The sequence below is a fragment of the Athene cunicularia genome (genome assembly GCF_003259725.1).
Source record: "Athene cunicularia isolate RWA chromosome 19 unlocalized genomic scaffold, athCun1 chr19_part1, whole genome shotgun sequence".
Taxonomy (NCBI): Eukaryota; Metazoa; Chordata; class Aves; order Strigiformes; family Strigidae; genus Athene; species Athene cunicularia.
Genome location: NW_020799124.1, coordinates 5067120 through 5093234, shown reverse-complemented (window position 1 = coordinate 5093234; position 26115 = coordinate 5067120). Strand labels below are relative to the sequence as shown.

At 43.8% G+C, this 26115-nt stretch overlaps 1 protein-coding gene across 1 annotated transcript in view; it reads left to right on the top strand.

The window, feature by feature from the left end:
- The window catches only part of TAOK1 (TAO kinase 1), a 37278-nt gene extending 12538 nt beyond the window's left edge, over positions 1–24740 (top strand). Inside the window, exons 8-19 of the mRNA XM_026861499.1 lie at positions 1669–1762; positions 3148–3229; positions 5182–5349; positions 6202–6405; positions 7611–7745; positions 8357–8593; positions 9351–9479; positions 11088–11291; positions 11805–12044; positions 15753–15965; positions 17044–17226; positions 20872–24740. Coding sequence (XP_026717300.1) covers positions 1669–1762; positions 3148–3229; positions 5182–5349; positions 6202–6405; positions 7611–7745; positions 8357–8593; positions 9351–9479; positions 11088–11291; positions 11805–12044; positions 15753–15965; positions 17044–17226; positions 20872–21333 — 2351 coding nt within the window. The 3' untranslated portion in view covers positions 21334–24740. The remainder of the gene's footprint in view (positions 1–1668; positions 1763–3147; positions 3230–5181; positions 5350–6201; positions 6406–7610; positions 7746–8356; positions 8594–9350; positions 9480–11087; positions 11292–11804; positions 12045–15752; positions 15966–17043; positions 17227–20871) is intronic.
- Positions 24741–26115: the final 1375 nt, after the last annotated feature.

Here is a 26115-nt window from a genome sequence, read left to right as displayed (position 1 = left end):
TTGGTGGAGGAGCAGCCCGGCCGGGCAGCGAGAGCTCTCAGGAACACACTAATCCATGTGAACTGCACAGTTTAGCTAAAAATGCCGTCTGGCATTCCAAACTGTCAACTTCATTTTCTTCCAGGATGTGAAATAGATTCTTTCTTCAGAGCAGAATTTTTTTTGGTTGCCAATATAAAGTAAGTTGAAGGGGTGTGACTGTCATGACAGAATCCTGCTCCGAGTGGAGTAAGGAGACTTGGCTGGCTGCAGCGCTCCAGGAATGCAGTGAGCTCATGGCCACCACACCCCCGGGTGCCTTCCTGCACGCTGCGTTTTTGCAATATGAAGCGTTAGGCTTCGTCTACGGCTTCTAGTGTGGTGGGAGGTGAGACTAGGTCAGGACAGTAGAGCATTGTAGGCTGGGTTGGTGTGGTTATCTCATTTGTGTTGGTTTGAATAAGCATGGGAAGAAAGCAGAAAAATGAGATGTCTAGTAGTCTTCTCAAATTATCACTTAGGCTTAGAAATGGCCTCATTGAAGGCTCGGTGTCTGTGTTTCCATAAGATTTCTCTTACTCCAGTGAGTTAAGAGGAAAAAAAGCTAGGGAGAGCAGTCAGTTAAAATAGTTTAAAGGGTCTGTTAAAATAGTTTAATGGATAATCAGTCTGATCCTTGATAGCAGCAACTAGTAATCTGAAAAATAGAGGAGGTACAGTGCTACATCTGACAAAAGGCTTAACTCCTCAGTTTACCTGTTCTCAGGAATTTGTAGGGCTTAGTCCATCCTGTGATAGTGATGAGTGAACCATGATCTCTCATACATAGCTTACTACTACTATACAACTCACAGCTGAAAAGCAGAATAAGAAAACTAGCATGACTTTTTCCTTGTTTGCTTTTTTCAGGAAGGAAAGTTTTCTGTTGCGTTTTCAGTAGTGTAGGAACGTCCTCATGGCCTGACCAGCTTCTCTGGAATGTTTATGGCAAGGCTGAGCTTTATAGGTTTACCCCATAAACATTCTGATGAAGCTTCAATTTTGTTGTTACAGTGAGATCATCTCCTTCCTCATTAAGCTTTCATGCTGTGTCAGTCTATAAGAGTAACACAAGCTTGAAAGAGAGAGAAGAGCCAAAGAGAATGCAACTCTCAAAATAGTATAAAGAGTTGGCCTGTTACTGACTTCCTGCCCATGTGCTTAGTCAGTTAAGTGTGATTTGATGGTTCTTGTAACCAGCTTTTTCTTCATCACTGCTGTCCTGCTAGAATTAAATATTTGTTAGCTTTTTAGCAACTGTAGTTTAAATAAAAGGGAGGGGGGGAATGAAACCAAGAATGCTTAGTGGCTAAACACCGAGAATAGAGCTTACTGTTAACTTACTCCTGTTTTAGTACATTAAAATGAGTCAGAGAACTCAACTATGATAAACCACGTAATTTAAAAGCTTGAGAGGACAAGGCATTTGATCTTCAAAGTGCTTTCATCTTCTGCAATGGTATAGGACATATGCCAACATATCTGTCTGATTGCAGGGTAGGGTTGGTTTGGGGTTCCATGTTCAGGCAGTAGTGATTCTGCTGATGTGGTTTTCTTTTTAAAGGGATGCTAACTTAAAAAAAAAAAAAAAGAGAGAGCAAAACCGTGAGACTATCTCCCTATATAAAAATTATTTTCTTTTGTGTGTAGCGGAAAGGAAGCCTCCTTTGTTTAATATGAACGCAATGAGTGCCTTATATCACATAGCGCAGAATGAATCCCCTACACTACAGTCTAATGAATGGTGAGTATTACTGAGGGAGGAATGTTGTAGGGAATTGCTGTAAATGGAGTGCTTTGTCATGCTGAGTTCTTGAAATGGCTGGATTCCTGTTGGGAGGATGCGAGCTGGAAGGTTCTTACTAGGTTCTCTATACATTATATATGGAAAATTGACCAATTACTAAATATGCATTTTAGACTAAAATATAGTTGAAACAGGACATGCTGCTGGAAGAACATAAGATCTTGTAAAAAAAAAATTAAAAAAAAAAAATCAGTTCATGGGTCAGTAAACTTTTGAATCTCCCAGCCTAGCCAAAAATGTGGATTTTAGTGTTTTTTTTAATCACAAACCACACTGTCAATTCCGAAGTCTTGTTCTGTTGAAGTAACTGCTTTTCAAAATGCACACACGCTGCTTGTGTGTGGCAAGTGTCTGTTGCATAAACTTCAGAAGAAGAAAGCACAGTAGTAACATTTTTGTGCCTCCCAGCCTCAACAACTGTCTCTTGAAACAGCACACACAGTAAACTAATTTCAAAAGTTAAAAACTTCCTAATTATGTTTTTCTGAGCCGTAGTCTTCGGCCTCTAACATAATACACTGTACCTTATTTTTAGAAGCTTTTTTACACTTCTGAGATTTTTCTGGTGAGACTATTTTACACCCTGGTGCTTGACAAAACATTCAACTCATTTTATGCATTTTTCTGACCAAAAAATGCAATAATTTAATTTACTGAAAAATCGCAGTAGCGAAACCCCTTGTTACATGCTGGGAGGGGGGGAGCGGTGGGGGAGGAAGGAAATAAAACCTGTACAATTGATGTGCCGCTCTTTTCAGGGTATAATCCTGCCCGCCTGAAAACCTGTGTTCGGAGAGGGAAGGGGTAAAATACAGAATTTTAGCTTACAGAAGGGGAGATGTTACTAAACAAATCGTGACCATAAGTCTTACTTGTGACAGATTGCACAACAGTGTAGAAGTTGGGTCTGAGGGGCCAAAGGCATTTCAGGAATCGTGCGTTAATACAGTTTGTGGATGAAACACCTGCACACAGAGGTGGAACAGGGCAGGGGCTGTGATTAGACCTTGAAGAGTTTGTGCAATATAGAATTTGACAGGGTTGATGCTTGCACTGAGCTATATGGGTGTCTGCCTTTATCTGGAACTTTCCTTCCTCGTGAATTGGCTCCCTCTCTGGAAGCTGAGGTTAAAGGGATGCACCTACTGATGGTTTGACTTGACGAGGGGTGTCAGAGGCTGTAGTATGAAGTACTGGGTCTGTGTGGTTTCTCCGCACTCTTTCTGCTAGCAGCACCCAGAAGTGAGTCTTTCGATTCCTTAATGAATTAAACTAGGTCGTTAACTCTGATGGATTTTTTTTTTTTTTTCCCTTGCTTCCAGGTCTGATTATTTTCGAAACTTCGTAGATTCTTGCCTCCAGAAAATTCCTCAAGACAGGCCTACATCAGAGGAGCTTCTGAAGGTTGGCTTGCTTGTCCTTTTTGTTTTCCTCATGGTATTAAAAAGAGGGCAAGCCCTGTGATGATGTTCTTCTCACTTATTGTACTAGGTTGCAGTTAACAATGCTCTCTGCCCATTATCACTAACACCTTTGAGCTGAGGGTGCTGCGGAGTGTACCCAGCTGGTGATCCTAGCTTTACTGCCCCTTTGCAGTTCCCCAGGTGACTCTCCAAGCCAGCCTTGTTCACATTGTAAAAGGACACCACTTCAAGTGACGCTGGGTGACCATCAACTTGTCAAGAGTTTCAGTTTCTTAAGTTCAGTCTGTCAGTGATTTTAATTAATCCTGACAGAGCTGCCATGCATTAGTTAACAAATACCTTTCGTTATTCCCTCTTTATTCTATGCTATATATACCCCTAAAGGCTTTTTATCCTCTCCCATCACCTTTGTGCTTTATACGGAGAACTGAAAGTTGCTGTTCTAATAGTATCCCTGGGGGAAAGGGGGCAGAGGAAAGCAGTCTTTCTTACCCATACTTTTCCTTGACATGAATAAGCCTCATCCAACTGCAGGTTTTCTCTTGCTTTATTTCTTAGCTTTTTTTTTTTTTTTTTTTTCCTTGATTTGTGCTCCTGTTTGCTGCAGATACTTGGTTTTCTTTGCTCTAGTCTGGAAACAAAGCCAATGTGATAGATTGTTGCAAAAAGCTGAAGTTCCTAAGTGAATGCAGCTCACATAGAAGTTAGGTGTTAGGGCTGCTTTATTCTAAGTGTGACTTTGATGGATTTCCTTTGTGGCATCAGGTGGCATTCAGAATTTTGGTAAATTGTCATTCTCTTTGCAGTGCTTGTGATGTTATTTTATTTTTAATTTATCCCGTCCACATTTCTGCTAAACAGCAGTTTTCCAAAATTTTGCATTGCAGGGAAATGGATTCTATTTATGAAGGCTTTATCATCACCTTTTTGCATGTTTTTACTTAAACGGTTCTGAGGACTGTTGCCTCTTTAAAAGCTGTGTATTCAGAAAGTAAATGCAATTACCCAGTAAAGGTTTCAGTGTGGGTGTGTAGTCCTGCCATTTCAGAATTCTGAAGATTGGTTTTATTTTGAGCAATGCACTGCAATTAAAGAGAACATTGATGGAAATTAAACGTTTGTGAATGTAATCCTTCCATATCTATAGTCTCAAACAGCTGCATTCCACTTTACAGGGACAGGTAGGGAATGTGACATGTTAGAAATGGCAATGCAGTTCTCCAAAGGAACAAAATGAAACTAGTGGTGGTGTTAATAATGACTCATGCTTGCACAGCACATTTCATCTGGAGACTGCAAAAGCTGCTTCTGACACACATAGACAGGGCTTGTTTTACCTAATGGCGAAATGTAGCTACCTTTGCAGTGAAATGCAGTGAGTATCTCCAAAAAAAGAGCACCACATGGCTAACTGTTCTAGGACCAGGCTTGAAGGCTCACAGCCTGTTATATGACTCAGATCTGTATGCTGAATATTGAATTCTCGAGCTTTTCTAAACAAGGAGAAGGGTTTTATAGTGAGAGTTAGCTGATGAGTTAATTAACATTTGGTTAGAGATACTAACCAGCCTAACACCTTTCGCATTTACTTGTTGCTCTTTCCCCTGTAAACCACAAGAAGATTACATCTCGAAATGCCCCATACCCAAAGAAGGCTAGGTTTAAACCGAGGCCATTTTCATGGTATGTAATATACCATTTCTGGAGGTTTTAACATCTTTATTTTTTGGTAGATGTCTCCCATCAGAAAGCAATCATTCTGAAATCTGTCTGGATTGTGAAGTCTAAAAATAGTGCCAGTGTAAGCTGTGAAGGTATTCTCCTCCTGTGCAGGGAAGGCGGCTAACAAACCCTACTGGAGCTCATAACTGTATCCTCAAAGCATGGTGCTGGATGTATAGGGGGTCACTCACCTATTTGTGTGTTCCACAGCACATGTTTGTCCTTCGGGAGCGGCCCGAAACAGTGTTAATAGACTTGATTCAGAGAACAAAGGATGCGGTGAGAGAACTGGACAACCTGCAGTATCGTAAAATGAAGAAGCTCCTCTTCCAGGAGGCGCACAATGGCCCTGCAGTTGAAACACAGGAGGAGGAGGAGGTGAGAAAAACTTTGAATTTCATCACTGAACCAGAGAATGATTCTGTCATTTAAAATAACCACAATTCAGATATTGCTAAAATGAATGGAAGCTGTTTACGCACCTGGCTGTAAACTCGATCTTCCTCTCTGTGTTTGGAATAAAGCTACTTCAAGGCACAAACAAGGACAAACAAGGTAGATGCCTAGTGCTGGCAAGAAGCTGCGCCATGTGTTCATGCTTGAACAGTTAGCTTCCAGTTCTGTAAATCGTAGCTTTCTTTGCCTGTTTATAAAGGCTTCATGAGGACTCTTTCAGCAACTGCAGTTGACCTCTACTTTGACCATATGTACAAGGCCTTTGGCAGTCTTCTAGTTTTGTCTTGAGAATGTTGTTCTAAGACAGAAATTTGTACTTGGTTTAAAAAGAGGGGGAAAAAAACATTATTATTTTGGTGTAGGGGGGTGTGTGCGTTCTGCAATCACTGTGCAGAAATTGAGACTTTCTGGATTGCTGGTGTCTCACAGAAAGAACCGTGTGAGGTGCAGGGTCCCAGCTGAGCACTTTGGTGATGCTGGTGTCAGAACAGTTTCTGGTGACACACTTGCTGATACATGATAGAGTTCAGCTTGTTAACAGACTCACTGATGAAAAGAATCTGACATCATCCAGTTAATCTTGACAAGGTTGATTCTTTCTCTCTCCAGCATCCCACAAGAAAAATGTTACATGGCAATGCCTGGAGGGTGGGAACTGCCATGACATGGCAGGTAGATGCCTTTAGAAAAGAATGGAATGAACATTTCATTTGGTAATGCCCATAGATACAACTCTGATGGACTTGGCTTTTCTTAATAATTCCTTTCTCCTAGGAACAAGATCATGGTGTCGGCAGGACAGGAACAGTGAATAGTGTTGGAAGTAATCAGTCCATTCCTAGTATGTCTATCAGTGCCAGTAGCCAAAGCAGTAGTGTTAACAGTCTTCCAGATGCCTCGGATGATAAGAGCGAGCTGGATATGATGGAGGGGGACCACACCGTGATGTCAAATAGCTCTGTCATTCATTTAAAGCCGGTAAGCACTGGATTTTTACTGGATAACTTTGAAGGTGTAAAATGGGAGAGGATTTGGTTGGCATGATGATAAAAAGTCAAGTGCTTCCTATTCTGAGTCATTATTTGCAGTTCTAATATTTGCCCTAAATATATTAATGTGTGCTGGAAACTTTGGAATGTTGCTGTAAAAAGAATTTATTTCTGTTGATTTACTCAAAATTATTTTACTAGTTGAATTGTTTCAAAAGCAGTTTGCTTTACTGTGAGGAGTTGGAATGGCAGGTTGTGAACAGGTTTTAGTGGATGCCCTTGATTTGCAGAACACTGCTTCATGGGACAAAAGAATGGCAGAATTCCCTCTCTACCTCCTAGTTAGTGAATTCTCAACACAGTAGTGACTGAAATCTGTTCCTGAAGAACCCAGCTTGCCAGCACTTGATTCAATTATTTGGTTAATGAACAAAGATGCATGGAAAAAGAAATGCAGCACTGACCATGGCAAGCTGGGAAACCACTTTCCCTGCTTTACCTCTGCATGATGAAGGATAGACTGGGGAGCACCCCTCTGAACCGTGCTGCTCTTGCTGTGGGAAGGTTTATCACACCTTTTCTCAAAGCAGTAACGTTTCCCTGGCTAATGATAGGTGTGGTTAAATGTTTTGTTCTTTGCCCAGATATGCAGCAAAGACGCAGGTATTTCCTCAGGGAGTTAATTAGTATATCATATCTGACTACTAATCACTCTGTGATGAATGACAAACTCAAAATAAGAATGTGGAATACACCATGACATTTTTAAGTTTGCTTTGAGGTATTTCTGTAGTGGGTGTAATGAAAATCTTCCTCTGTCTTCCAGTGTTACAACGGTGTGGGATTTTTTTTTCTTTCAGATTTGATATAATCTACTTTATAGCTTTTATGTTTTGTTGAAGTAAATTGTTTAACTTAGTTTTCAGTTTTCCATTTTTCTCATTTTCAGTTCTAATTAGTAATTTTCCTCCTAGAATAAAAGCGTGCAATGAAATTTCCAAAAGGAAGGATCCTAAGTCAGAGCTCTTGTTGCAATATATTCCTTCATCCAACTTATTGGCAGGAGGATATTTCAGGGCCACGGAATGTAAAATGTTTTTTCTTCCTTTTAAATGTCTTCTGAACCAGACCAAAATAAAAACCTTTAGTAACACAGTTTCTCTTTATTCTCTCATGTTAATATTTGCTGATAAGGAGGAAGAAAACTACAGAGAGGAATCAGATCCTCGAACAAGGGCATCAGAACCCCAGTCTCCACCCCAAGTATCTCGCCACAAGTCTCATTATCGCAACCGAGAGCACTTTGCTACTATACGCACAGCATCGCTGGTATGTGAAGGTTTTTATTTTGATGAAGTTGTTTAGGGATGGATGCCTTTGAACACAGGGCTGTGAAACTGCTTAGAGTTGTTAGGATTTCATCAGAATATGAGCTAGCCTCGCTGACTGAGATGTTATCACTGAAATAGCTTAATGTAAGTTAATAAAAGCTTAAATGCGACACCTGGGCAAATGTAATTTGTGTATATTAGATATTTTCAAAACCAATATGCCTAGCAGAATGCAGGAAACTGTTTATAATAATAATAATAATAATAATAATAATAATAATAATAATAATAATCTGCTGTTTATTTTCATATGTACATTATGTATAGTTGTGTGTGTATGTATGCACCCTCATTGCAGTGGGCTAAAAAGACATCATTTAGTACCAGCTTTGTAACAATTGTACAGTTCTTCTGCTGGAGCCCATGTGAGCTTATCTTCTACAGCAGAATTCAGGTTTTAATCTGCTGTGCGGCCATTAGGATGTTTGCTTTTCATTGCAACAAAACGGTATTTCTTTACTGAGTAGTTTTCTTTTGTGGTTTGAAGACTGCCCAAAAGCAGATTAAGAAGCATTAACTGACTTTGGCCCAATGTGGTTATCTTCCTAGGTGACAAGGCAAATGCAGGAACATGAACAAGACTCTGAACTCCGAGAGCAGATGTCGGGCTATAAACGTATGAGACGGCAACACCAGAAGCAACTGATGGCGTTAGAGAATAAACTGAAGGCAGAGATGGACGAGCATCGCCTCAGGTTGGACAAAGATCTTGAAACACAGCGTAACAATTTTGCTGCAGAAATGGAAAAGCTAATTAAAAAGCACCAAGCAGCTATGGAAAAAGAGGTAGGAGATTATGGTTTAGCAGACCAGTCTGTATTTGTTAATTACATTGAATTGTCGGCTTCCCCTCACTGATGAAGAGATGACATTGTAGTCTCTTACGTGTCTGTTTTCAGGAGCCAAGCAAATTGCTAATTAGAAAAAGGCTAATACATCACCTCCTTACACTAAGGGGTTTATGTAACTAGAGGAAAGGTATGTCCTTCATCACAGTGCGTTATACTAAATGTTAGTATACTGACCCCAGAAAAAAATACTGTAAGGGTTTTTCTTTCTTTTGCCATGCTGTCAATAACTGACTGCCATCAAGTGTTAGAGGCAGATTAGCCTGCAGAGAAACGTGCCAGCTCAAATGTTCACTGTCTAGTTGCTTATGGATATGGGGGTTTTTATGCTTTTAAATAATTGATAATGAAGTGGTGCCCGCCTGCAGCGATTATTATTGATTCTTTGTTCATCTTGGATCTCTCGGTGGAGGGCTAAGGATATAGTCTATCATAAGGTGTTGACTTTGTTAGGCAAGACTAGCTGAACAGTAGGGCTGAGGAAATGAGGCACTGAAAAAGGACTCCTGCTGGGTGCGTTCTTGGGGGGGTGGAATGAGAAGAGAGTGAGGGCAAGCTCCTGAGACTCACACTTACTCAGAGTCATGGTGAGTATCGTGGTGACCATACCATGAGTTCTGGGTCTTGGGACTGAAGTGGAACGTGAGCTGTAATCCATCAGGACTCAAACTGGTTTGCTGCTGGATTTGCTATAGGCTAAAGTGATGGCCAATGAAGAAAAGAAGTTTCAGCAGCATATTCAGGCCCAACAGAAAAAAGAATTGAACAGTTTCCTGGAGTCCCAGAAGAGAGAATATAAACTCCGTAAAGAGCAGCTGAAAGAGGTAACTCATCTGTAATGACAAATGTGAACATAGTACAGGGTACGGTGCAAGAGCGGTGAGCATTCAGAAATAAAAGTGCCGCTGTGCACAAAGATCTTTCACTGGATTGCAGCAAGTTCTGCATTTCATGAACGGAGTCCTGTACCTACTGGATTTGTTTCATATCTTTGACCTTAAAGTAAGAGGATTTATTTATATATTGGCACCTACATGCTTATCTTGTGAAAGTAAAAACCTGTCCGTTGCTTAGTACTACTTTTTAGCCAGAAACACACAAATTTGGCAATCCTAAGGAATTAAAAAAGGTAGTTTAAGGAAAGTCACGAGCATGTTCCTCATAACTTGTTGCTGCAGATACTGACCATGCACTGCAGCAGTTAGTGAAGTTTCTTATCACTTAAATGATATTTCTGTAACAACAGCAAGAAAACAGAGCAGTAAAGATGACCTGCAGATTTTTTTTAATGGAAAATATCTGTAAAACGCTGTTTGATTTTAATGGAAAAAGCTGTGTAATAGTTTAATAATCACTGTATTGTAGTGAAAATCATGACCTTTGTGAAACGCAGAGAAACTGTAGAATCAAACTTCCTGATTCTTTTTGTGGAGTGGCTGAAACTGTAAGCACTATAAATAATTTTTTTGAAAGAACCATTTAGTGCTCAACTATCAACTTGTGTGACGCAACTTTGGAACTTGCTCCAAAGGGGAATATTCCCAAACATAGACATTTCCCAGGAGAAAAAAGGGCTAAAGGGAAGCAGAGCCAAGAAAGATCTAACAAAAACTATAGTAGTGTGGGCTTTTTATAACATAGAATCTTTTCTGAAGTGGGCAGTAGATCACAGAGCACCAAGAAACACTGATGAAATACAGAGGAGTTCTGTCTCATACTTAAGTAGAAATATATCACAAGTCTCGTTACTGTATGGGCATCTCTAGTATGCAATTCAAGCAAGCAGAGTGTTTTGCCAAGGATGCTTCAAGCTATGTATTGAATTTAATACAAATGGAGAAACTGTGGCCTTAAGTTTTACCTGTGAACTTTTTATATTATTTTTATAAGTTACGGCGTCTCAGTGAGTGGATCTGTCTTGATGAGTTACTCAGAAAATGTGTATGTGTTCTGATCAAGCAAGGCACAAAAAATTTTCTAATGTGCTTCATGTGGCTGGAGTTTTGTTTGAAGAACAGGATGACAAGGCTTTCCTTCTCCTCTCAGTCCTTTGGGAGCTTGTAAAAACATTTGTCAGGCAGCATGGCAAGACCTCCAAATGTCTTTGTTTTCAGTGAGAAACTATCATTTTTACATTTTGAGCCAATATATATGTCTGGAAACTGTAGACATGAACCATCATTTTGGCCAGTTAAAATGGCCAATGCAAAAAAAAAAAAGTTGTAGTTAAGTTTGCTCCACTGTGAATTGCTTCCTCGTGTTCCCTTAGATATGTGACATGATGCATTTTGCAAAGGCTGGGATGGTACTGGCTGTGAGAGGACAAGGTGGAACAGCTTTGAAAAGTAGTTTATTAGGCAGGTCCGTCCAGTTGTTCAGGGCCAAGGAACTTAATGTGACTGTTCCACAATTAATTACCTTGCTGTTATCAGGAGCTGAATGAAAACCAGAGCACTCCAAAGAAAGAGAAGCAGGAGTGGCTCTCCAAGCAGAAGGAGAACATCCAGCATTTCCAGGCAGAGGAAGAAGCCAACTTACTGAGGCGTCAGAGGCAGTACTTGGAGCTGGAGTGTCGCCGCTTTAAGAGACGGATGCTCCTTGGCCGCCATAATCTGGAGCAGGACCTGGTTCGGGAGGTAAGAGAATAGGCAGAGGTGAGACCTGGAACCACATGTGTGAAATGTTTCTCACAGGAGCACCTGCAATCCGGCTCCAGTCTCACTGAAGTCTTCATTGTCACATCTAAAGTTTTTTTGGTAAAATAATGGTTTGATATGTTTTGCAATGCCGTCTGGCAGTCCCTGTGACATTTAGGGGATCATGCAGAATCAAATGTTCAGATTAGTGCCCTATTGTGGGAGAACTGTTAGATCCAAAAAGTCAACAGATGCAATGGTTACGGTCCTTTCCAGAAAATGCTTACTGTGAATCCTGTTGAGCATCTAGAACAGGAAGAAGAAAAGTGAAATGAGGAAGGAAAAATTACCGGTGGCAGTGCTGTCTGCTTCTGATAAGACGTAGAAACTCTGTGCTTTGTCCTCAAATGCCTTGGAAAGAGAGAAATGCCCTTGTGAACAAAGCGAAATGTCACGTTGTGAATGGAAATCCAAGTACAAAGAATCTAATAATTCCCTCTGTCCTCCTGTTAGGAGTTAAACAAAAGGCAGACACAGAAGGACCTGGAGCACGCCATGCTGCTGCGTCAGCACGAGTCCATGCAGGAGCTGGAGTTCCGCCATCTCAGTACCATCCAGAAGATGCGCTGTGAGCTGATCCGACTCCAGCACCAGACCGAGCTCACCAACCAGCTGGAGTACAACAAACGCCGGGAGCGGGAGCTGAGGCGTAAGCACGTCATGGAGGTCCGGCAGCAGCCCAAGAGCCTGAAGGTACTAAGTGATGTAGGAGCTCTGGCTGTGAACTGCTGGTGGTGGTGGAAAAGTGGTACCTTACAGCTCATTTCTCATTTGCAGTGTATGCAGGTCCACAGTATTTTGAAGCCTGTTAATTTGAAGAGGTGTCTCATTCTGTAGTGAATACCTTTTTTTTTTAAAAAAAAAAAAAAGTGTTGTATTTGTCAAGTTGTGTAACTGCCAGGGTGCAACTGCAGCCCTACAGGCACCATATGTATGAACCGTAGCAGTGGTGATCAGGGTTGCAGTGTATTGTAGGCAGGCCATAGCAGCACCATTCCCTCATTTTATTTGAAAAGCTCTTGTTCTTAGCAGTGTGCCTTCCTTTTTGTAGTAGCTTTAAAATGCATTTAATCTTTGCAGTGCCCTTTTTTCCCCGCTCTCTTCCTCCTACACCATTTTCTGCTCCTCTTCTCCCCCCATATAGAAGAATAAAATCTATTTTGCTGTAACGAAACAGTGTCATTTAAAAACAAACAAACAAAAAAGCATTGTGGTGTTGTGTGCGTCAAAATGAACTGCACTGTTGGTCTTGGCTAGCTCACCTGGTTACTGTTTTTATATTAAGGCTGGTATGCTAGCAAGGAAGAGAGAGAGATGCCGGCCAGCTGCAGTGTCCTCGGGAAGCTCCTAGCACTGACCTTTGCTGTGTTGTGCTCTCATGGGTTTCTCATGCTGCCCTTGTAACTGTGGTGGCTTACTAGAACTATAAGGCCTCTGTAATTGAGGCTCTTAGTGTTTTCATTGTAAGCCTTCACTTCATCCAGAGAAGTTCAGTGGTTTATTCTGAAGTGTCTGAGAAGGGAGTATAAGGCCTTTCACAAAGCTGCCTGGTACACTTCCTTTGAGGAGGCAGACTTCTTCTCTCCACCCAATGTTCAGCTGTGCCAGTAACAAAATGAGTGGATGGCATACTGAGCATGGGGTTTCTTTGTTGTTCTAGGTCTTTCCTCTTCGTGATATTTCCCATCTGACTTAGTATGCACCACCTCCAAGTTATCTTCTTACAGAGAAAATGACCAACTTGAAAATAGGACTTCAGCAAAAAAAAAAAAAACAACCTGATTTGTCAATATTGGAATAATACTAAATAGTGAAAACCTAGCTTGTGAGAACAAGGGACCATCTGATCACTGTTGAGAATCTCCAAGGATATAGTGTATAAATAGCTGATGACTTCACAGGGAAGCTGCGCTGCACTCTGAGCTGAATAAAACTGAAGCAGCTGTATTAGGTTGATCCTTCTGAGATTAGCATGAATGGGTTCTGCCTCCCCAAGGTGATGTGGTGCAGACAGGAGCGGGCAGCGTGTCCGTTCCCGTTCCCCGGCTGGCAGTTGGGACACTGGGATCCGTGGTCTCTCTGGCCTCCAGGAGGCTTGGCTGCCCTCTCACCTCTGCAGACTCTTCAGCCCCTTCCCTTTTCCAGTGAGGACAGGGTTGGAGCGTTTGGCGGGGAGCTTGGAAAGCTTGCACTTTGCTTTGTGTGGCTGTTCTGCGATTAGTGAAGGATTTCAGGCCTGAGCTGTCAATCCAGCACCTTTGCATACACACAGTGCTAATAATGCAGCCTGCTGGACAACCGTTTGGTTTGTAGCACAATCCCCTATTTATCAGGACTGTTCCCTAGTATTAACTCTTCTCTTGCTCCTGACTAATGCAGGCAAGTATTCTTAATTGAATAGATAATTTGACCATTTGTTCAGTTTCTCTCTCCAGCAACGTTTTCCCTTGAGGGCACATGTTTCAGGCTTTCCCTTTGTTATTTAGTGAGGTCCTTTGTCCTGAAAGCAGGTTTTTAACGGTCAGTGTCTGTTGCTGCTATTACAGCACCAGAAGGACCGATAACTAGAATTCACCCTTCAGTGAAAACTGCTCTGTTATTATTTCGAGTGTGTTAATTGTGATGCAAATACCCTCTCACTGGTATTTCACAATACTAGGTCAAAATGATCTTGTCAGAAGTCTGACTGGAAATCTTACCCCTCCCTTCTGTTTCCTGTTGTTAAAGCCTTTGGATTTGAAGCCTGTAAACAGAGCCTGGTGTCCAAGCAAGACTTCACAGAAAGTGAGGACAAAACAGATTGCTAGTGTTTTGCTGTGACCAGGTCCCTGGCGGGAATGTGTAACCTGCTGACACTTCCCTTAAGGGCAGGGAGAAACAACCTTAAAGGTTTCCTGAAGGGAAATAACTTCCTGTGAATTTAGAAAGGGTAAAAGTGATGTATTCCTCTCCATGATACGTATTTTGGTTTGAATGAAACACATTTTTGTCCTGTTTTCTGCATCAGGTTAGCAAAGTGGGATTGTTGGTTTATGCAGCAAAGCATGCTGATGTCTAAATTGGGCTGGATATATTATCTGATCCCACTGCATCTTTCTAGGTAGCTACAAGTGCTGTGCTTATCACCTACCCTGCTGAGTCTTGAGTTAGTGCCAGGAGCAGGCAGTGGAGGAGCTGACGGGAGACATGCACATATATCTGCCTTGCTGGTTCAGATCCCAGAGCTCTTCCAGTTTATTCAAGGGACAGGAATCTGGTCCTCTGCTCTGTTCCTGCCCCCAGTGCTTTGGGATATGACCATGGTGATGACAGTGGGAATGACCTGGAGTGTGTACTGACTGCCCTGATGTGGGGATTTAGGGGTGGGTTTGTTTGGTTTTCCTTACCATGAAGAACTTGACCGTCAGTTAACCAGCATCAGTCATCACACGTGGATTTTGCTTAGTTAAAGTGTCCCTGCCAACCCTCTTATAGAAAGATCCAGGGAACTCCAGAACACCTTCATTTTCAGAGTCTTGAAACACTTAGTAGACATTAACCCTTACAAGCTACTCTGGAAGACAGGTAAGGCAGGTGAAGGAAAAAAATAATTAATCTCCTCAAGGTCATACAGCCAGGTCAGGACCAGATGCCTTTTCCAGGACTGATGTCTCCCAGCCCTGTGTGCAGTCACAAAGTTACGTCTCTAAACAATACAGAGGTCCTAGCAAGTGCAAAGGGAAAACTCAATCTCCAGTAAGCCTCTGTCAGGACTGGGGAGTCATTTTGTTTGCCAGACTAGCACAGTGCTAATGTTGCTTGTGGTGTGCGTCTTCGAGCGTCTAATCTTTCCCAGCCATTTTTTAGTATCTTTGTGAAAACCAGGCTCTTAATATTAGGGGTTAGAACACATCTTCTCTTCATCAAACACTCAATGGAAAAAGTGTTGCTCTTTTTCCCTGTCCCTTCCCATGCACCAGATCTGCTGCTTTTCATAACATTAGGTGCTGTTTGTATATATGTGCCATACAAACACAGTCATGTGTAAGTATGGCTTTTGGTGCTAATAAATATTAGTCCTGTCCCTCAAGAACTTTTCTTGAAAAGCAACACCCAGGACTGGATCCAGTCCAGTGACAAATGTGAGGCTCTTTGTGCAGAGACAGCTGTATTTAGGCTGGAGCTTTGTTATAAAAGTGTCTGTATTGTAATTGTTTCGCACAGTAGCAGTGTCAAAGCAGCTGCAGCAATAGTCATTGCCTCTTGTGTATTTTGCTTCCCTCCTTGCACTGTAGCTGTTAATATACATTTGTGGATTCTTGAACTCATATCCTTAATGTAATCCTAAATATCCATTTGAATGGATATTTCTTCCATTTGAAACATGCTGGTTTTTTCTTTGTGTCCCCTCCATCTTTCCAGTCAAAAGAACTACAGATAAAGAAGCAGTTTCAGGATACATGCAAGATCCAAACCAGACAGTACAAAGCACTGAGAAACCATCTGCTGGAGACCACGCCAAAGAGTGAACATAAAGCTGTCCTCAAACGGCTCAAGGAGGAGCAGACCCGGAAGCTGGCTATCCTGGCTGAGCAGTATGATCACAGCATTAATGAAATGCTCTCTACACAAGCTGTGAGTCGCCTCCGAGGGACCCAGGGTTCCTCAGCCAAATAGGGATGTTTGCATTTTAACCGATCTGTATCCTGACAGCAGGCTATCTGCTTCCTTGCTACACGTGCCATACCCTGCACAGTCATTCCTCTGTGTCTAAAAAAGCAGCATTCAAATGCGGAGGGAAGAGGTGTTACCCCCTTCAGGCAGGTTGAAGTTGAAGCTGCTGTAGCAGAGATGCAAAGCGATGCATCTGTGTGGCCAGAGGACTGCTTTTGCCTGAAGTTTGACAACATAAACATCCCTGTTAGAGCACTGTTAAATAACATGCAGCTTGCTGTCTTAAGTCATTTAGGTTTTGATTTGTCAGTGATACCAACCAAAGCATGTCCCACTGGTGGAAGATGCTCATTGAATCATGGAAGAGTCCGCAGTTTTGACTGTAAATCTGAAATAATGGTAGAAGCGTTGTGGAAGTTCTGTGATTCCTTCTTTAAGGAACGACCACATGAGCAATGCTTTGAGTCCTTGCTACAACTGAACGTGCGGTTTTCTTTGCACTTCTTGCATATTGCGTCCTGCTCACGTCGCTCTGTACAGACACGACACTGTGAGGCAAGGCAGCTGGCTTAATTTACATATGGGAAGGTTAAAAGTTCAGTATCGTACTGCTTTTAAGTTTATGTCATTCCATTCTTTTGCCTGAAGTCCTGCATTGGCAGGGATGTGGACTTTAGTCTCCTGCGTACAGGTAATTGGTTAATCCAGTTGAATGGAGCAAGAGATCTTCTCTTTGCCTCTAGCAAAAGGAGAGCTTTGGATGTTAGCACCTCCAGCAGTCGGGTCTCTGCAATATGAATCGTGGTTCCTGAGGTGCCACTGCTCATCAGCATCACTTGCATCAGCGCTGTGGGCTCCCTGTCACCAGTCTTTGTCACTATAGGTCCTCTGTTCAGTGAAACGAAGTACAATAGAGACCAGTTGTATTGCTAAGAAAACAAAGTCCCATCCCATTCTCTCCCACTCCCCACAGTCCTCCCCCGGAGTGTCATGAGTGGTTACCCCATAGTGAAATGTCTCTATTGTCTGTCTTTCCCAGCTGCGTTTGGATGAAGCACAGGAAGCAGAGTGCCAGGTTTTGAAGATGCAGCTGCAGCAAGAATTGGAGCTGCTGAATGCATATCAGAGTAAAATCAAGATGCAGGCAGAAGCCCAGCATGATCGGGAGCTGCGTGATCTTGAACAGAGGGTATCCCTCCGTCGGGCCCTCCTTGAGCAGAAGGTAAAATGGGCATGGGAGCATCATTAGCACGCACCATGATTCAGATCTTAAATTGCACTGTACGTCTCAACAGAGAGAGAAATTGCTTTTACCTTGCTGTATATAGTAACATGGATCATTTGGGTATTTGTCTCTCTGGGGTGATAGCTCAGTGACACATAGGCCAAACTTTCTGCCAGCTCAGCCATCCTGTGTGAGCAGCTTCTGGCTGGGACAGAGCTGCCTGAAGTGTGCCAGAGGGAGCCGTGCCTCTCTGGGCAGAAGGGAAAGTGAACTGTTCTTTCTCTCTGAGCTGCAGATTAGCTTCCCCAGCTCATTAGAGGACAGACAATAACAACCTAAAGCTGGCAGGGGGAGATTTTGGAATTGGCATAGTAGCAGTAGTAGGTATCTCTGGGGGGTGGAGGTAAAATGTATTCGAGATCCTATGTTTTATGGTAATATATTTTAATGCAGATCTTCATTTGTCAGTCTGGGGAGACCAGTTTGCAGTTTCCCTATGAAACTGTGTTTGTTAGAAGCAAACTGAAGTAGCCAGACTCACAGGCAGGGGTGACCTGCTGCTCCCTAGATTTCAGCTTGTAGTTGGCTGTGTGTGTTAAGGTGCTCCTTGTTGAAGTGTGCTTTCCCATGCAGTGCCAGACATGTGGTGTGTATAGAAATGTGAGTGGCCTACACAAACCCAGGGAGGGTAATGCACCAGTCAGTGAAAGGCAGTACACAATCAGCCTTCCTCCTGCAGATTTTCTCCCCTTTGATTTGCCCTGTGGGTGCCAGCCATCGCCATTCACGCAACAGTGCCCAACTTTGCTGATTGGCAATTATTAAATTAGGGCAATTACTCTGTGGCCTCGAGGTTCTTTACACTTAACTTCTCCCAGAGGCTAACAGATGGTTGTTGGGCTGATAGAGGGCCCACGTTGGCATAAAACTGCTCCACCTCACGGTCGGCTGAGGAAGCGTCTCCGAGAAGACAGTACAGTCCTGTTGTGCGTTGATCTCCTGCAAGGAGACAGGAATCTCTGGAAGTAACTGAACTTGTGAAAACAGAGTTCCCTTGCAGCGCTCACATGTGTAAGAGGTGTCTTTAGACCCCGTGGCTAGTTAGTTTGCTCCGGTCCAGAAGAGGACAGGTCGGGTCCCAGCCCTGCCTTTGAGCCCATCTTTATGCTGGGTGTGCATTGCCCTCTGGTGGCACGCTCAGCTGGGAGCACTGGGGAGAAGTGTGCCACGGCCAGCCTGCTGCTGGTCACTGCTCCTTGTCTGCGGGAGCAACATATATTTGGCATCAGTGATGGTGATAGATAATACTTCATAGAGAGGAAAAAAATGATAAAACACCTAGCATAATTGTGTGTATTTGTGTCCCTGTGTTGCCTTAGAATAGCAAAAAAATTGGATGGTGCTTCAACCTCCATAGGCTTATTTAGCAATACATGCAGTCCTGGCACACTGCAAGTCACAAAGTCATGGACCAGCGGTGAGTCTCTTGATGGGGTTAGAGTCAGTTAGTGGCAGCTCAAGGGAAAACGTGTGGGTACAAAAGTAGATGCATCCTTGTTTTGCAAGGGTATTATTTGGGAGAAGAGGTGGCTTTCTGTTTCTGGAAGAACTAAGAGCTGAGTATTGTGGTGTGGGTCACTCAGCGATGTCACCTGGTGTTTGCTTCCACATGCTGACTGAAACTGGCAGCCAGAGAAAGGGCAGGTATGTGTGCAAGATGAACGTCTGAATTTATATGCACAAATATATACGTAGCCTGTGGCAAAGTCAGTCCCTGATGTTCGATAATAAACCAGATTTCAGAAGTTAGTGTGTGCTTAGGACTCTGCTCCCTTCTCAGCACAGTCCTCTTTACTTTTGATGGTGCCCATCACCATAGTAACTCACCAGAGCATACATGTCTGACTGAGGCTAAGGAGGGAGCAGCCAGCCCCACCAGCCTTAAGTGCCAGTGTCTGAGGCACTGTACAAGCTACACCCTGATGCCGTGTTGTTTGTGTTGCACCAGTAATGAGCATGGCCCAAGAGTGTCTTTTAAAAGACTTCAGATTTACTCATTTCCTTTCCACATGCCTCAGACACCTCATCTTCAGAGTCCCTCATCCTGAGGTCGTTTCTAAGTGATGTCATCTTAATGCAGTGCATGCCTCTCTGCAAAGTTCAGTTGCACCAAGTTCTGTGTGTTAACACTGTCACAAAGACTGAAAACTGTGAGCAGCTGGACATGCTGAAGATGTTGAAAAAGGAGGATTCTGCTTAGGTAGCAGGACTGGGAAAAACAAGTGGAGCATTTTAAAGAGCTAATGTTAGAGAAGGCACCTTCTTCCTCTTCTGCCTTTTCCAAGGCAGCTGACCAGTGCGTGGCTTTCAGCAGGAGTGAGCAAGGCTGCTTTATGGAGAGCCTCAGTGTCACTCACCTAGCACTAAGAAACAGGCAAGTGGATAAGGCCGTTTCTGAAAGCCCCAAATGGCTCAGGAGATGACTCACGCTGGAGCAGATTGTTTCCTAAATTCCAGATGAAATCACTTTGCATATTCCCTGACTAAGGCAAGAGGGTGCTTACAAGTACAACGCTCTGCCCAGTACCTTCAGCACAGACCAAGATAACACCTCTGGGCCACGTTGCTGCTGACAGCAGGGGAGATGCCAGTGAGCTATGCTAAAAGTCTTGGCTGTTGCTTTTCACTCATTTGGTCTTTTTCACTGAGGCCAAAACTAGTTTTTTGAGTGCTGGCAAGAAGATAATGGAATGATTCTTTGGTTCTCCACCTGCCTGCAAAGATTTCAATAAGAAAAGCTTTCACCCCTGTCTGTTGGGTGTCAGGAGGGTGTAGCCCCATGTTTGCTGTACTGGAGAGCTGATCCCAGTGCCCCCCACAAAGTACCTTTGGAAACTGATTTGGAACAGTGTTACAGGGAAGAAATTGGAGTTGCCAGCTTGCATATCATCTAGCTAATAATCTGCCAAACAATTCAAACATCACTGCCTAATTTCTTCAGCCACACACCCTGGAGAAAGTATCAGGGTAGTGAAATAATGAGAAAACAATTTAGGAAAGAGGTAGATAGAAGCTGATAAACACGAGCTAAGAAAATCTGGCCAGAGAATACTGGAGAGGAAACTTAAATGTGGGCTCGCACACTGAATCCTGGAGAAAGTAACAGTCATCGTCATCAGATTCATCTACAAACAGAAGTGAAGGTCACATTAAGCTGTGTTGGCAGGTATATGACTGTATAGGCACTGTGCTTGGCTGTGTTTGGAGGTGCTTTCCCAGTAGGCTTTTGCGAAAGCTGTAGGCTTTGCTGCATCTTAAAACATTAATCTTTGTCAGGCTGTTAGTATCAGTGCAAACTTTGGATTTGCATGCCTAAAACTTCTGTATTCACCAGGGAGCAGGGACCAAGACCCTCCAACTGGTAATTCCCCGTGCTTTGGCTTGTGCCGCTCTGTGGGACGTACCCTTTTGTATTCAGAACAGATTGTGTGTCAGTGGACATCTGCTCTAGATCCAGCCTCACATAGAAACACGGGGAGAAGGTTCCTCGTTAGCTGGCTGTTACAAGTCCTTCCGAGACGTGAAGCCATGCTTCTAACAGAGTCCTGCTACTACAGACTGTCTCTTCTTTTTCCTTCCTAGATTGAGGAGGAGATGCTGGCATTGCAGAACGAGCGTACTGAACGGATACGAAGCCTGCTGGAGCGTCAAGCTCGCGAGATCGAAGCCTTTGACTCAGAAAGCATGAGGCTAGGTTTTAGTAATATGGTTCTTTCTAATCTCTCCCCCGAGGCGTTCAGCCACAGCTACCCGGGAGCTTCTGGCTGGTCCCACAATCCTACTGGGGGTGCAGGACCTCACTGGGGTCATCCCATGGGTGGCCCACCACAAGCTTGGGGCCATCCAATGCAAGGTGGACCCCAGCCATGGGGTCACCCCTCGGGGCCCATGCAGGGGGTACCTCGAAGTAGTGCTATAGGGGTCCGCAACAGCCCCCAGGCTCTGAGGCGGACAGCTTCTGGGGGACGGACGGAACAGGGCATGAGCAGGAGCACAAGTGTTACTTCACAAATATCCAATGGTTCACACATGTCTTATACATAACTTAAACAATAACTGAGGGTGGCAATTCCACTGGAGCTGTCTGCCAACAGAAACTGCCTACAGACACCAGCCCAGCAGCCTCCTCAGTGCGGTGCTGACGTGTGGAAGCTGGGTGCACATGGAATATTGTATTCATTTTGTAAAGCATTATGTTTTGTGTTTACTAACTGGGATGTCATAGTATTTGGCTGCAGGGTTTGGGGGGAGGGTGGTTTTTTGATTTTTGTTTTTTTGATTTTTTTTTTTTGTTGTTGCTGTTGTTTTTTACTTTTTGGAGGGGTCTTGGGAGGGCGTCTGAGAAATATATGCAATTAGTCAGAAGAGTTGGCTGGTGGTCGTCACACTGACAGGACAGAAGGGCCTCAGACTGCCCTCGTCACGCCATCCATAGGAAGTCTGAGGGAGAATGGAGACCTCCTCCCATGTCCATAAATTTCGAACTGCCACCCTGCAAAAACAAGGCGAGCTGCCTTTAAACCAACATCCAGGGGAGGAACAGCTGGATCTTCTGTTCCATTTTTATTTGTCATTAAATTGGATGCATTTCTAGGGTATTGCCTCTGCCAAGGGGCATTTTCAAAGACCTGTAGGTGAGGAAGAAGGGTGAGAAGAGAGGCCAAGAGACACCAGGGCTCAGCAGGGCCCTTCTACCCAAGTGCCCGCTCTGTGTCATGTAAGAAGTGATGTTCTCTCAGAAGGCACTGGTCAGCTTCCCGAGAACCGTGTAGGTAAACCTGTCTGGAGGGAACAGGCTAGAAATGTTTGAATTTGTATTCCTGCTTTGGCACTCCCTGACCGTGCTGCTGGTAGCTCAGATGAGGTTGGGCAGAGGAGCGTAAGTAATGCACTTGTACAGCTAATACTGTGACATCTCATTTTAGCTAAGCATCAGAATAATTCTTGGAGCCCAGTGTAGTCCTTTTTGCTCCATTCAGAAATGTTAGACTTTCAGCCAATCAGTCTCAAATGCCAGAGGTATTTTGAAGGATGCCATAGTCACAAAATGCCATTGATCGGGCTTCTCATTGTTACACTACATCCACCAATTTATTACCTTTTTGGCTTGTTGCAATTTCCTGTTTACATGTAGAGTGTAGCCAACTGTTTAAATGTTTAGTTGCCACAGTGTACCAGGAGGAGCTGAGCCAATGACTCTTTCCCAGCTGATGACTAACCCACATCACCACTGTAGATCTTGCTGCATGTGAGGCTCCTTTTTATTATTTTCATTGCTGCAATACTTCACAACTTTTACAGTCCCTTGAGATGCTGTGATATTTTGGCAGCGTATCACACCATGCGAGAAGGCACTACTTCCAGAGGCTCGTTGGAGCTGCTGTACTACTGAAGGGAAGCAAAGGAGGTTGTGAAATCCATACGGTGATAAAGGGGTCAGGGAGTCTCATTAACCGAATGACTTTGTGGCATCGTGTCGTCCCTTAGTGCTGGGAACTGGAGATGCCCCCATGCTCTCGTGCCAGTGCCAGGGCGGTCTGGGTCAGCCAGCGCTGGGGGACTGGGGAAAGAGCAGGTAGATAAAGTTTGGCTTAAGGCAAAGATTTTCGTCTTGGGGACTGACCAGCCAGGGTTCTTTTGTAAATGTTTTTCCTTGCACACTAATCATCTTGAAGAAAACACTAGCTGCTAACTTTAGGATTTGCCTTTAATATGTTTATAGGGCTGAAAAGCAAGGTTTTCCGAATGTGTTTGTCCACGTGACATATTTATATAGTAAATGCTCTAGTGTCTCGCTGCTGTTCAGTACTCTCAACAGGGCGACGTTCTTTCGTTAGCTAAATTAACATCCGCTCCCCATCCTGAACTCTCTGCCAGTGTCCGGTGAATCCAGCTGGGATTGCTAGCATCTTGACGTAGCATATCGCTCTAATCAAAGATGGAAACTCTACCAAAATCTGTTTGAGCAGCCCCTTAGTAAGGAGCTTTGTAGTACTAACAGTTTACGGAAGCCTGGGATGAGGCGGGGGTCCCACGGAGGTGACGCTGGTTGCCCCCTGGGACAAGTGGTGACTGTGAATTGTCCTGTCCTTTCCTCTGCTATGTTTTTACGTGGAATTGGATGTTTTGAGGTCATTCTTTTGCATTGCAGTGTTGTTGAAATGCAGCTAAACTGATTTAGGAAAGGTACCTGTATTTTCCTGGGGTTAGAAAGAAAGCCAAAAATGAAGTGAAAGGCCAAAATTGCGTTGGGATTTACCATGTGAGTGTGGAGGGTGTGCCCAGAGCATGGTGCTAACACAGCGTTTTGAAGTTCAGCTCCTCTATCACAAACAGCAGCAGCGACAGCAGGGACGGGCTATACCTGCAAGTTCAGTGGGTTCATTATTTTGCTTCTGTTATGGTTTGAATTTGGTCAAAGTCTCTGGCTTAAATTGAGCTACTTCAACAGAATTCTCTTCAACCCATCTCTTTGTGTAATGTCAAGCATGACTGAATGCTGAATCCAAACGGTGGCTATCCCATATTGGCTTTTTGTATTCAAAAAGAATTGTGTAGTAACCATTTTTACATGTATATCATATGCAGACCTGGACTATTCCAACAAGTTAATATTTTAATTAAAATAGTTTGCAAAAACTGATTCAGATCAACTGGTCTAAATGTGTGTGTCCCTGTGTGTACGTGGGGGAAGGAAAGTTGTCCCAAACAAGCCTGATCTCGAGAGAAAGCACCCCATTACGCAGCTGTAACCAGAGGGACTCGGGGTCAGGCTGTGCTTTGGAGGTATGAGGAGGCCCTTGGCACTGAGAATTTTAATGTATCTCGGGTATATTTCCGAGATACATAAACAACCATACACTGGAGAGACGCAAACACTCTCTGAATCAGTTTGCAAACTCTTATTTTTAAAAGTAAGACCAATTGCTCCATATTGTACCCGTTGCAGTCATGCCCTAACTTTGTTTTTTAAAATACTATAATCTGTCAATTGTAGAAACTACTCCAGTACCTCAGCCAAGATGTTCTCTTGCATCTTTTATGTTCGTATTTAACACTGGGGAAACTCTTCTGTGTGGACTACTTTGCAAACTTTAGTTGCAGTATTTTCAAATCACTAGCTTGACCCCTGAAATCTCTTATTCTGTGGTTATTTTTCTCTCCCCTTTGCAAAGACCTAGAGTTCTGATGTAGTTTAGCCAAGAGATGAAAAAAAAACAACCAAAAACAGAGGAGCCAGCATTTTCACCTCTTTCTGATTTGAATTTCTTTTGATTTTATTTGGTTAAAATCAGTGAAAGGGACCACGTTTTCCATGTTCCCCATGGTCCCAGGGAGTCAGCAGCCACCTCTCCCTTCCGTGTCGAACGTTATGTGCTTTCTTCCTGGGATGCAGCGCTGAAATGGAGGCCACAGCTCTGTTTCACCTGCATTCGCTCCAAACCTGTGAGCTTCAAAGGGGTTGAAGAACTAAATGTGCTTTCCGCAGACAATTCCCTGCAGCCATTCCTTGCCTGGCTTGGGGCCAGGCTGGCATCGCTCTGTCCCCCCCCAGCCCTCCCGCTCCAGACCAGCGTGCATCGCACAGTAGCTGTAACCCGCGCGGGGTGCACCCTGCTAAATCCTGGGGTGATGTTTATTAACCTCCACCACCCCCCCGCAAGAGAAAAGGGCCCTTTGCGCTTCAGGCTGCCCTGCCCCGCCTTGACCTCGCTTACGTGCCATTTCTTGAGAGGCAATAAATTGTATTGTACCACTGTCTACCATTACTCTGTTGAATACGCACATCTCTCTGGATATATATATATGGTATCTCATTTGTATATATTTATATACTCTGTATGTACGTGTGTGTGGGTATACGTGCACACACACCTCACGCTGTGCATTTCTGTCAGGGCACTTCAGTTCTGCTGTTCTTTTAGCTCTCCTGTTTGTGAGCAAAAGCAACCCCTGCAGCAGGGCTCTCGAGGGCGAGCGCACGGCCGTGCCTCTGCGCAAGCTGTGCTGGGGGCTGAACGCACTCAAAAGCCCTCGCTTAAATACTGCCCTGCTAATTGTAGCTTTCTTTTTCTGGGGCGCAGGAGGGCAGGATAGCTGCTATGGGTGTGCTGTGAAGGAGAGAAGAGAGCTCCCAGAGCGTATCAGAAAGTCAGAAGACAGCAGAGAAGAAAACAAGATGGTATAGCGTTAGGAAAGCAGTTGAGGCAATGTACTGATCTGCTGGGGAGGCGGTGAGTAGGCCGGTGAAGTGCTCAGCAGGCTGAGCTCAGAGTCCCCAGCTGTGTCTCGCCACAAAAGATCACAAGCCCGGCACGGTCTTGGCACGCTGCACCGGCACTAACTTTTGGTATTCCTGAGCTCAAGCCGCCGCTAACTGAACACTCGCTACCTTTGTGTGTGTCAGGTAACTAGAGCAGGTTCTGTGGAGGATCAGAAGAGAAGCTAAATTGGAAGATTTAAAATATATGTGTGTACAACATGTACATGCACGTATGTACACACACAGACGCTTTTGGTCCATTCTTTATTCTGCCTAGGCACGTGTGTTTGGCTGCTTGAGTCCGGTAAGCAGAGGACAGCCTTGTTCTTCTCCTGGGTGCTTGCTCTGCATTTCTAGTAAATCTTACCCTGGTCTTTCTCATAGTAGAGGGGTGAGTGCCATGCTGGACACTACGAGCTCCTCAAGCTGTGAAGACCCTTCTGACCTTTTCCTTTGTCCTCTACAGACCCCATCTTAGTGAGGCATCTGGCAGTTCGGGGAATAAATGATTCTCGCATGTGTCAAGTCACAACTGTTCATCCAGCTGCAATATTTCCCCCCCC